Source organism: Aethalodelphis obliquidens, unplaced genomic scaffold, assembly GCF_003676395.1.
Source record: "Aethalodelphis obliquidens isolate GAN/ISIS:26980383/991018 unplaced genomic scaffold, ASM367639v1 scaffold135, whole genome shotgun sequence".
Lineage (NCBI taxonomy): Eukaryota > Metazoa > Chordata > Mammalia > Artiodactyla > Delphinidae > Aethalodelphis > Aethalodelphis obliquidens.
In genome coordinates, this window is record NW_020838079.1 from 550,570 (window position 1) to 563,580 (window position 13,011).

At 43.2% G+C, this 13,011-nt stretch overlaps 1 protein-coding gene across 3 annotated transcripts in view; it reads right to left on the reverse strand.

The window, feature by feature from the left end:
• Positions 1-13,011, reverse strand: part of HDAC8 (histone deacetylase 8) — a 244,369-nt gene that overhangs the window by 959 nt on the left and 230,399 nt on the right. The window contains exon 11 of one of the 3 annotated variants that reach the window (XM_027099641.1): positions 139-495. The exons of the other annotated variants lie outside the window; for them this stretch is intronic. Coding sequence (XP_026955442.1) covers positions 473-495 — 23 coding nt within the window. The 3' untranslated portion in view covers positions 139-472. Of the gene's footprint in view, positions 1-138; positions 496-13,011 lie in introns of those variants that run through there. 3 annotated transcript variants of the gene reach the window in all.

A 13,011-nucleotide genomic window follows, 5' to 3' on the forward strand; every position in this document is an offset into this window, starting at 1 on the left:
CACACACACACACACACACACACACACACACACACACACACACACACTCCAGCAACACTTTTCAGAGTTCGCATCTCACTAACTGTATCAGATCTTCCCCTGCCCCCAACCTTTCTTCCCCCCCACCCCCCACCCCCGCTTAGCAAGGCACAACCCTCCTAGCATTTTCTCTCATGAGTACCTGTGAAATACGAATTGGGGATTTCCCCCAGCCCTCAGGTCTAAGAATCTTGGAAAAGCAATCACTTGAAATCCTACAGGACTGGGCTCTAGGAAGGAAAAGTTTGCTCCCTTGGTCCCTCCACAGTCTTCTCCTTGTCCCACTTCCCCAAGCAGAAATACTGGGCTCCAAACCCTACTGACCACTTCTCCTCTAAAACAGGAAGGATGTTCTATGAGGGCAGGGACATGGGCTGCCTTACTCTTGGTTGATCTCCAAAGTCTAGCACAGTGTCTCACACATAGTAGGTGCTCAATAAATGGCTGAATAAATGGCTGAATGGAACAAAGGAAGGAAAGAAAAACAAATCAGCACCCACATGCCTATCTGGTTTAATTTTTTTTTTTTTTTTTTGCGCGGTACGCGGGCCTCTCACCGCTGCGGCCTCTCCCGTTGCAGAGCACAGGCTCCGGACGCGCAGGCTCAGCGGCCATGGCTCACGGGCCCAGCCGCTCCGCGGCATGTGGGATCTTCCTGGACCGGGGCACGAACCCGTGTCCCCTGCATCGGCAGGCGGACTCTCAACCACTGCACCACCAGGGAAGCCCTATCTGATTTAATTTTTAATTTTAAATTGACATACAGTGAAATTGACTGTTTCTGGTATGTGCAGTTCTGTGATTTTTAACACACGTAAAGATTCATGAAACAGACTGGTCCCATTACCCACCAAAATCCCCTGCAGTCACATCCTCCCCTCCCCCTCTTACCACCTGGCAACCACTGACCTATTCTCCATCACTATAAGTGTTGTCTTTCCCAGAATGTCATATAAATGGAATCAAACAGTATGTGACCTTTTAAGACTGGCTTCTTTCAAGCAGCATAATGCCTTTGAGTTTCATGCAAATTTTTAGGTTCATGCAAATTTTTCAGTGTATCAGTAGTTCATTCTTTTTTGGTACCCTTCACCAAGTTTCTCCAAGTGGCAACATCTTACATAATTATTATTTAATATAAAAACCAGGAAATTGACACCGGTATAATTCACAGACCATATTTAGGTTTCACCAGTTTTATATGCACTCGTGTGTGTGTGTGTGTGTGTGTGTGTGTGTGTGTATGAGTGTTTGTGTGTAAGAGTATATTCTATGAAATTTTATCACATGTATAGGTTCGTGTAACCCCCACCACAAGAAGATACAGAAATATTCCATCACCACAAAGATCTCAACGCTACCTTGTTAACTCCCCTCCACCCCCTATTTGTAAGCCTGACAACCATTAATCTGGTCCCGAGGTCTATAATTTTGTCATTTCAAGAATGTTATCTAAATGGAATCATACAGTATATAATCCATTTTGAGATTTTTTTTTCTCTCACTCAGCACACTGCCCTTAAAGATCTATCCAGGTTATTGGGTGCATTAAGTTCCTTCCTTTTTGTTGCTGAGTATTGTTCCATGGTATGGACATGGCGCAGTTTGTTTAACCACTCACCCACTGAAGGACATCTGGGCTGTTTCCAGTTTTTGGCTATTACACAAAAAGCTGCTATGAACATTCACGTACAAGTTTTTGTGTAAACACAGTTTTCATTTCTCTGGGATAAATGTCTAAGAGTGCGATTGCTGGGTCCTATGGTAGTTGCATGTTTAATTTTATAACGAACTGACAAACTTTTCCAGAGTGGCCATACCATTTTGCATTCCCACCAGCAATGTATGAAAGATCTAGTTTCTCAGCATTCTTGTCAGCATTTAGTGGTGTCACTAGGTTTTATTTTAGCCATTCTGATAGGTGTGTAAGGATCTCTTATTGTGGTCTCAATTTGCATTTTCTTAATGGTCAATAATGTTGAATGTCCTTTCATGCACTTATTTGCTGTCTGTATATCCTCTTCATGTTGTTTGTTAATTGAATTTTTTTTACAGTTGAGTTTGGAGAGTTCTTTATATATTCCAGATAAAAATCTGCTGTTGCACATATGATTTGCAAATATTCTATCTCAGTATATAACTTGTCTTTTCATCCTTTTTTTTTTTTTTGGCTGCAAACCGTGTGGTTTGCAGGATCTTAGTTCCCTGACCAGGGACTGAACCTGGGCCCTTGGCAGTGAAAGCACAGAGTCCTAACCACTGGACCACCAGGGAATTCCCTGTCTTTTCATTCTTCTAACTCTTGCAAAGCAAAAGTTAATTTTTTGGATCATGGTTTGGGTGTTTTCAACCCTTCAGCTCACAATCTCTGGATAATCTTTGATTCTTCATCTCTTAGTTCAAGCTCCCTTCACATCTTATGAGTTGCCAAGCCTAACCTCAAGATGTCTCCCAAATCTGTCCTCTCCTTTCTGTTCCCCTGTCTCCACCTTATTACCAGTTCTCATCACTCAGGTCACTGCAACAGCCTCTTAACTGGTGCTCACACCTCTGGAGCTGTCCCCTGCACAATTCTAGCTGTGACCACATGCCTCCTCTGCTCCGAAATAACTTTAGCAGCTCCCGACCACCTATGAACGAAGTTTAACACCTTAGCTTACATGTGCCCCATCCATACTTTCCCATCTCCATGTGGGCCTGTATATCTTGTACATCAGAGATAGGGTGACGATATAATTTATTGTTGAAACCAAGATACTTGAGAATGAAATGAGGTGCCATGGGTGTAAAGCAGAGCTGTCCCAGAGATCACAAACTGGGAGCCCGTGACCACATCTTGCTTCCAAAATTGTTTTGTTTAGCTCCACATATTGACGTGCCACATGATATTCTTTAAAAATTTAAAGTAGTTGTCTACAATGAGGTATCACCTCACACCGGTCAGAATGGCCATCATCAAAAAATCTACAAACAATAAATGCTGGAGAGGATGTGGAGAAAAGGGAACCCTCTTGCACTGTTGGTGGGAATGTAAATTGGTACAGCCACTATGGAGAACAGTATGGAGGTTCCTTAAAAAACGAAAAAATAGAACTACCATACGACCCAGCAATCCCACTTCTGGGCATATACCCTGAGAAAACCGTAATTCAAAAAGAGACATGTACAACAATGTTCACTGCAGCACTATTTACAATAGCCAGAACATGGAAGCAACCTAAGTGTCCATCAACAGATGAATGGATAAAGAAGATGTGGCACATATATACAATGGAATATTACTCAGCCATACAAAGAAACGAAATTGAGTTATTTGTAGTGAGGTGGGTGGACCTAGAGTCTGTCATACAGAGTGAAGTAAGTCAGAAAGAGAAAGACAAATACCGTTTGCTAACACATATATATGGAATTTAAGAAAAAAAATGTCATGAAGAACCTAGGGGTAAGACAGGAATAAAGACACAGACCTACTGGAGAACGGACTTGAGGATATGGGGAGGGGGAAGGGTGAGCTGTGACAAAGCGAGAGAGAGGCATGGACATATATACACTACCAAACGTAAGGTAGATAGCTAGTGGGAAGCAGCCGCATAGCACAGGGAGATCAGATTGGTGCTTTGTGACCGCCTGGAGGGATGGGATAGGGAGGGTGGGAGGGAGGGAGACGCAAGAGGGAAGAGATATGGGGATATATGTATATGTATAACTGATTCACTTTGTTATAAAGCAGAAACTAACACACCATTGTAAAGCAATTATACCCCAGTAAAGATGTTAAAAAAAAAAAAAAGAAGGAGCACTGAATTGGGACCCAGGAGGCTTGGGTTCTATTGATTCATTGACTGGCTGACTCATTTATTCATCCACTTATTCAATCAACACTTATGGAGTGTCTATTCTTTGCCAGTACTAGCTGCTGGTGAGCACTCTAGTCTTTTGTTGTTGTTGTTGTTGCTATTTTTTTCTTAAATTTATTTATTTATTTTGGCTGCACCGGGTCTTAGTTGCAGCATGCGGGATCTTTTAGTTGTGGCATGCGGGATCTTTTAGTGGCAGAATGTGGACTCTTAGTTGCATAATACGAACTCTTAGTTGCAGCATGCGAACTCTTTAGTTGCGGCATGCCTGTGGGATCTAGTTCCCCTACCAGGGATCAAACCTGGGCCCCCTGCATTGGGAGCCCGCAGTCTTACCCACTGGACCACCAGGGAAGTCCCTGTTGCTAATTAATAGACTTTATTTTTGCTAATTAATAGACTTTATTTTTGGAGCAGTTTTAGGTTTACAGAAAAACTGAGCAGAAAGTCCAGAGAGCTCTCATACCCCCCTGTCCCCCTCCTCCCCTCAGAGGCAATTTCCCCTATTATTAACATCTTTCATTAGAATGTACATTTGTTACAGTTGAATGAATGTTTATACATTATTATTAAGTACAGTCCCTAGTTTACATTAGGGTTCACTCTTGGTGTTATACAGGTCTATGAGTTTTGAAAAGTGTATAATGTTACATATCCACCATTACAGTATCATATGGAATAGTTTCACTGCCCTAAAAATCCTGTTCTTCACCTATTCATCCCTCCCTCCCTTTCCCTAAAGTCTTGGCAGCCACTGATCTTTTTACTGTCTCTATAGTTTTGCCTTTTCCAGAATGTCATATGGTTAAAATCATACAGCATGTAGCCTTTTCAGACTGGCTTCCTTCACTTAGCAATACACATTTAACGTTCTTCTACATCTTGTTACTTAATAGCTCATTTCTTTTTAGCAGTGAAAAATATTCCATTGTCTGGATGTACCATAGTTTGTTTATCCATTCACCTGCTGTAGGACATCTTGGTTGCTTCCAAGTTTTGGCAATTATGAATAAAGCGGCTATAAACATTCATGTGCAGGTTTTTGTGTGGACATGAGTTTTCATCTTATTTGAATAAATAGCAAGGAGCATAATTGCTGGACTGTATGTTAAAACTATGTTTAGTTTTGGAAGAAACTGCCAAACTGTCTTCCAAAGTGTCCGTACCATTTTGCATTCCCAACAGCAGTGAATGAGAGTTCCTGTTGCTCCAACATCCTTGTCAACATTTGGTGGTGTCAGTGTTTTGATTTTAGCTCTTCATAGGTATGTAGTGGAACTCATTGTTTTAATTTGCAATTCCTTAGTGAATGATAGTGAGCATATTTTCATACACTTAATTGCAACCTGTACAGCTTCTTTGGTGAGGTGTGTTTTAAGATCACTGGCCCATTTTTTTGATTGGGTTGTTTTCTTATTGTTGAGTTTTAAGAGTTCTTTGTATATTTTGGCTAACAGTCCTTTACTGGATATGTGTTTTGCAAGAATTTCTCCCAATCTGTGGCTTGTCTTTTTATTCTTGTAATCTTTTGTCTTTTTAATGTAGAGTGGCATTGTCCAATAGAACTTTCTGGGATGATGGAAATGTTCTATATCTATGCTGCCCAATATGGTAGCCACTAGTTACCTGTGGCTACTGAGCACTTGAAATGTGGTTAGTGCAAGTGAGAAACTGAATTTTAAATTTAATTTTAATAACTTAAATGTAAATGGCCACACGTTGCCAGTGGTGACCATGTTGGACAGTACAGATATAGAACAGTTCCCTTTTGCTTTTTATTTTCTTCATGACATTGACTGGGGTCATTCTTATTTGCTCTTTCATTTACAACCTCCCTATCGATCCATTAGCAAGTCCTGTCAATTCTACCTCCACAATATTTTCCAAATCCACCCACTTCCCTTCAACCTTCACTGCTATAACTTTACTCTAAGCCACTGTCACCCCTTGCATGGACAACTCTAATAGCCTCAACATTGGTCTCCTTGCTTTCATCCTTGTTGCCTACACCTTTTTCTCCATGTAGCAGCCTGAGTATTTCGTTAAAACTTAGGTCAAACCACGTTACTCCTTTGCTCAAAACCCTCTATGGCTTCCAATCACACCTGGAATAAAATCCAAACTACTTAGCCACCAAGCTCTGCAGGGTCTGACCCCGTCTCTGGTCTCCTGTCTGCCACCACCTTCTTTGCTCACTCTGCCCTGGCCACACGGGGCTTCTTTATGTTGCTGGAACACACGAATCATTTTTCCCTCTTAGGGCTCCCCCTTCTTGTCACGTGTTATTCCTTCCACCTGGCATGCTCTGTTCCTGGATATTGTCATTCCTGACTCTTCTCATCACTCAGGTCTCAATCCAAAAGTCACCTCTGAGGGGCCTGATGACTACCCAGTCTAAGTGGCCACCCCCAGTCACTCATTTTCTGTCACATCATCCTGCTCTATTTTCTTCAATACCCTTAGCACACTGAACATATCCTGCGTGCTTATTTGCTAACTTGTCTGTCTCCCCTCACAATCTCCATGCGGGCAGGGATGTGTCTGTCTTGCTTATCACTACTGTTAGCCCCCTCAACAGCGCTCAGGAATTGATCACTCAATATTCACTGAAGGAATGAACATCTCTAGAGCTACAGGGCAGCTGATGAAGCACTATCCCATTTAGGCCACAGAGGCTTAAAGCTTGGCCATTGCTCTTAAGGCCCTTAGAAACATGGTTGAGGTAAGCTGACATATGCTTACAAAAAGAGCCTCAATGCCACCAGGCTAAGTGGCAAATAAGTTCTGAAGATTGTCAGCATCACAGCAGTTTGGAGGAATGTTGGGGGCGACCCCAGAACCCTTGGAGGCTGAGTGGCACCATAGAGGAACAGAGATGTGAATTTAGGACTGCTGAAAAGTGTTCCAACTTTCATTATAGGAGTACCCCTTTCAGGAATGTTGTCATATTGACTTAACATCTGTATTCATAGTAACTCTTTTTCTTTATATCAACTTACTTTAAACATTTTAATACTTATTTTGGCCTCATTTATCCTAAGTAATGATAGCAATAATGATAACAACAATAATGTTGTGCTTAGATTTTAAAACATACATTAAAATAAATATGACTATTAAATGAAGAATGTCTTTGTGTCACCTCAAATTGTCTCTCACGCAGAGGTATATGAGGCACATTTTGGGAAAAATTATAAAAGGGATCACTTCTGGCCAGCTGGTGCTTGGGCTGCTTTGCTGCCATGAGCCTTTAGTATCTGCAGATCTTGGATGTGGCACCCCCTCCCCATGTCTACAGTGGGCTAGGCCCTATGCTGGGTGCTGGGGCCACAGAGGAGAACAAGACACAATTCTTGCCCTCAAGGAGCGCTCAGTCTAGCAAGGAAGGCATATATGGAGACAAACACATCATAGTCCATAGCAACAAGCCCACATAATACCAGTCTGTACAGAGTGCTGAGGGCATACAAAGAGAGGGCATGGAAGGCTTCACGGAGGAGGTGGCATCTTGAAGGGCAAAGGGAGAGAGAATGTTCCAGGCAGCAGGAACAGAGCAGGATGTATAAAGGCACCTGCAAAGTTTTTGTGGCCAGAGCACAGGATGAGGGTCAGGGACAGGGGTGGGAGGTGTGCTACGAAGCTGCAGAGATGGTCAGAGGCCAGATTGTCAAGAGCCTAGAAGACCATGGTCTTACCCTAGAGGCCATGGGGAGCCTCTGAACAATTTTAAGATGGGGAGGAGGCCCATCTAGTGTGATCTAAGGCTAGAGCAAGTTCCCCAGCTGCTGCCCCATCACACCGGGCTTCGGGGTCTCACTCTTTACCTGGGAACAATGGCAGAACAAAGGATTTCTATGAAGCCTTGGGCATGTGCTGAAATGGATCGCTGACTTTAGTTTTTAGCTCTAAATTGTCAACTATATTGTTTTTCTTGGAATATAGATCCCCCCTGTTATCAGAAAGCCTTTCAATGACAATTAAGTATAACCACTAATTACCACTTTCCTGCCTCTGGCCTGAATTAGAACCTGAGGCTGTGAATTAATCCCCCAGGCTTCTGGCATTTATAGGATGTCAGCACTTAAAGGATGTTACCCTGATGTTTCGGGTGCTCTGGTCTTAACTTGCAAGGGACTACTGCAGTCTCAAACGGAATCGAAGCGATTTCTAAAATAGCCTATGATTCATTTTTTCTCCCCTCCTGTGCCTAAATCTGCTGGCTCCATGTGGAGGGATAGGCACAAGTAACTGGAGAGGTGACATCACAGGAGTGTGCTGCATGCCTGCCAGCCAGCCAGCTCGTGGAGCTCAGCCTCGAGCAGTCTATCTGCCGGTCTGGGCGATGCCTCCTAGCCGCTTTGGAGTCACAGCTCCAGGTTCTTTGGTCCATGAGCTTTCTCCACATTTCTTTTTCAGACAAAAATTCTGGGCCGGGAAATCCAGGGTAATGGGAATAGCAGCAGTAGGAAGAATAATACAGCCTTACATCTGTATAATGATTTAGAGTTGTGAAAGCCATTTGCTCCATTTTCCTCCACCCAAACACCAGTGGGAAATGGAAGCTGGGATTTTAGGCCTGCACTGGAGACAAACTCTCGCTCTCTTACACAAAAGACCGAAGTGCTAACATTCCCTGTTCCCCTCAAAGTACATCCTGATTGGGCCTTGGATGCCACCAGAAGGTCATAGAGATTCCTTTCAGCTTCTAGGTGCTTCCTGGAAGAGAAATTCTCCAGGACAAATTTGCCTGGCAGGCACAATCTATGAACCATGCCATCCTGATGTAGCTAGCAAGTAGTGCCAGTCCCAGCACTGCCAACTTGTTCTGCACACCCTGGCTTACAGTCCCTATGGTCCCGAAGACCTTTACTGGAGCCAAAGGCATAGCCTCTAACTGTGGAGCCCCGAAGGTAGGGTGTGTCATGAACATCTGGAAGTGCCAGCAGCTGCCACGGTAGCTCAAGGTCCCGTGAAAGGAAAAAACACCACTGTATCAGCCATCATTGTGGATCCTGCAGTGAAGCGCCACTGAGCCCACCCGTGAACAGCCGAGGAGTGGGGTGGAGGGATTCCTTCCTTGGAGGAGCCATAAAAATAGTTCTGCAGTGGTCTCATGTTGGCTCTGTGATATTCAAGCACCTGGTCTCAGCATAGCTTGGTGTCCCCAATGCTCTATCGCTACTGCCAGCATAAGAAGTCTCCCAGCCTGGCTTCCTTCCCCTGCTCCTCCCTAGCATTGTGGCTGCCAGGCTGGACACCAAAGGGGTGGCATACTCTTGCTTGGCTTTCTTGGTTAAATTTCCGTGTCGTGTGTGTGTGTGTGTGTGTGTGTGTGTGTGTGTGTGGTGATGGTGGTGGTGGTGCGCCCGGAGTGGGGGTGGAACATGATGATAGAAGCAATGACCCACAGATGCTTAGCAGTATTGTGAGAGTGGCAGGTGCTGTGGCTGCTGTAGCTGCCACTACCACCACCACTACGTGAATTCAGAATGACCCAGTGCAAGACCATAGGTGCCGGTTAGTGCCATGAAAATGTCATCTTGGTAAATCAAGATGTTGTACTCATGCAATTCTGTCTGTTGGAAACCTTGGCGGGGTATAAAAGTGATCCTTTGGAAAGTTGAATCGGTAAACCTATATGTGGAAAGTGACGGCAGAGCAGAACATCATCACCTCCAAAGCGGAGAGGCCTCCCAGAACTTGTTTTCCAGCTCATGGGGGATATGTGCACCTATGAAAATAAAGGATCACCGCCTCAGCCTGTTTTAGAGATGTGAATAAAAATCTTGGCTGGGGACCACCTCCTCTCTGGTTGACTGATTTTCCAATTGATTTGTATTTATTAGCTAATGAAATTAAAGTTGTAAAAATGATAACAGAAACATAATAAATCTCTCCCACAACTGGCTGTTTCTATGTCACTATGGTGCATTCCTCACTTTGATTACTTCAAAGTCTATTATTTTGTTCTCAATTATTCTGTTTTTCTGGCACTGGAGAAAATCAATTTGTTTTATTTTCTCTTATTCATGCACTCAATTATGCTCTTTGGGCACATTTAATCACTTTGATGTTTTCATTTTATGGCCCGTCTCTAGGCACTTCAGCTGCATTGCTGCCAACGGGCAAGCAGGACTAATTTGCATGTCACAATAGACTTGAAATTCTAACTCAATTTAGAAATCTTTATGAAATCTCCCTCCAAAATATGCTTGGAGCTTCAAAGAGGGAGAAGGATGTGGGTAAACCAGGAGCCTATAAAGATGCTTTCCTTTCTCAAACACTGAGAGCTCTTTGGTGACCTGACTGTAGCTTGGGGATGTCCCTGTCCAGGTACAGCAGAGCAGTCCATGGGATGGGATGTCTGCAGAGTTTCCTCTGGAATTCTGTGGTGAGAATCTTGCAAAGGCTGTCCCTTGGCAGCAAGGCCAGGGAGGTTGGGCCTGCTTACTCTGGCATACACTGCCCCTCAGCACTGCTGGATTTGGCGGCAGTGCTAAAGACAGCACCTGAATCTCAGTTGGTTAAAGTGCCTCCGGGTAGATGGAGACAATTGTCAACAGTTAGTCATTCCAGAACCCTGAGTGGTTTACCTTATTTTCTCTAATAAGTTCCAACACCCCTTTTGCCCCTTGATTATTTTAGAGCTAAAGGCTGGAGAGGACTAAAGTGATATAATTGCTTTAGGCATGAACTTTGGACAAACAGGAAAAAAAAGCTTAATTAAACACATTAGAGGCCTCCAACTATTCTTCAAAAGTTTTTGGTTTGCTGCATACAACAACCATCAGCTCTACCTGGCAGAAAGAAAATTCTGTATTTCTTCTTCTGAACTTTGGGTATGATCTTCAGTTTCCCATGTGGAATCCCAGCTCCCTCCCTTACTTGCTGTGTGACCCTGTACAAGCTAATCAACCTCCCTAAGTTCTTTCCTATGTTAAATGGGGCTAATAATTTTATCCACTTCAGGGATAGGTTTGTTTCCTAAACTTCAGTACTGTTAAGAATTTCACCATGTTCACATATCACTTATGTGGAAATCTCTCTTACACTGTTAAAAAAAAACTTAAATTCATCCTAAGCAAGGTGTCTGTGAAATCAAAGTGTTTGATGTGGTAGTTATATTGATATTTCTTTTTTTTTTTCTTTTTTGCGGTACGCGGGCCTCTCGCTGTTGTGGCCTCTCCCGTTGCGGAGCACAGGCTCTGGACGCGCAGGCTCAGCGACCATGGCTCACGGGCCCAGCCGCTCCGTGGCATGTGGGATCTTCCCAGACCGGGGCACGAACCCGCGTCCCCTGCATCGGCAGGCAGACTCTCAACCACTGCGCCACCAGGGAAGCCCCAATATTTCTTTTTAATACACATTAAAACATACATACATGAAATACACCAAATTCATTCCTGCTTAAGAAGCTTTGATCCTGCTCTCCCCTTCATCTAGAATGTTCTTCATCCCAATTTTTGCAAAACTCCTCCCCTTACTGCATTAAACTCTATTCCCAAATGTCACATCCTCAGGGAGGCCTTTACTGGCTATCCTATCTAAAATAGCACTCTTTCCAAATTTATCAGTAACCAACCACTAAATATTTATTTATTTGCTCACTGTCTATCTCCCCCATTAGAATGTAAGCTCCGTGATGGGCAAGGCCTTCACCTGTCCTCTTTACATCTCTATCATGTAGAACAGTGCCTAGCACATATTAATACCAATTACATGTTTGCTGAATGAATGAAACATAAAAATTAAAAATCAGCCTAGTGGTAACCAGGCTTCCCTTCCACCCCATGAGGGTGGTGTCAGAAAAGGAAGAGTGAAAAACCATGGCTTTCATCCCTGCTCAATGGCAAGGAGGCCCACCCACCACTGTGTCAGTGGAGGCCACATGGGGAGCAGTAACAAGGTGCCACTGCCATCCCTGGCCAGGGTGGTACCTTGAGGTCGAGTGAGGAGCCTGAATTTCCACCCCTGCCCAGTAGTAATGAAGTGCCCCTCCTCCCCCCAGACTGTCAATGACAGCTGAGTGGGGAACCTAGACTTTTACCCCCACCTGGAGGTAATGGGGTGGTGCTTCCCTTCCCTGCCAGCATGGTGTCAGAGGAAGCCTGCTGAAACAAGATTTAAATAAGGTGCAGGATTTCATAAAAATATCTAAAGTGTTCAGGATATAATAGAAAATCACTCATACCAACAACCGAAAACTCTTAACTTGAATGACAAAAAGGCAGACAAGAGAGGCCAACATAGAATGACAGCAATGTTGGAAATATCCGACAAGTAGTTTAAAGCAGGCATCATAAAAATACTTCAACAGGCAATTATAAACATGTTTGAAACAAATGAAAAAAAATGTCTCAGCAAGGAAATAGAAGAAGTAAAGAAAAACTAAATGGAGATTTTAGAACTGAAAAATTCAATAAGTGAAATAAAAAAAACTCAACAGATGGGCTCAACAGCAGAACAGAGAGGGCAGAGGAAGAATCAGTAAACTGGAATATATAGAACAATAGAAATTACCTAATTTGAACAAAAGACAAAAAATAGTAAAAAAAAATGAGCAGAACCTCAGGGATCACATGGGACTATGATAAAAGATCTAACAGTCATGTCACCAAGGTCCCAGAGGAAGAGGAGAAAGAAGGTGGGACTGCAAGAGTATCTGAAGAAATAATGGCTAAAGATTTCCCAAATTTGGCAAAAGATAGAACCCTGCAGATTAAAGAAGCTGACTGAATTCCAAACTGCCTAAAGTCAAAGATCCAAACCAAGATCTATCATAATCAAATCCCTGAAAACTAAAGTAAAAGAGAAAATCTGGAAAGCTGAAAAACAAAAACAAAGGCTTACCTATAAGGGAAACATAATTCAAATGACAGTGGTTTTCTCATCAAAAACCATGGAGACCAGAAGGAGGTGGTTCAGCATTTTTCAGGTGCTGAAAGAAAATAAATGTCAACCCAGAATTCTACATCCAGTGAAAATGTCCTTCAGGAATGAAGGGGAAATGAAAATATTCTCAGAGGAAGGCAAACTAAGAGAATTTGTTGCTACTAGACCCACCCTAAATGACTAGCTAAAGGAAGTTTTTGACATGGAAAGGAAATGATGAAAG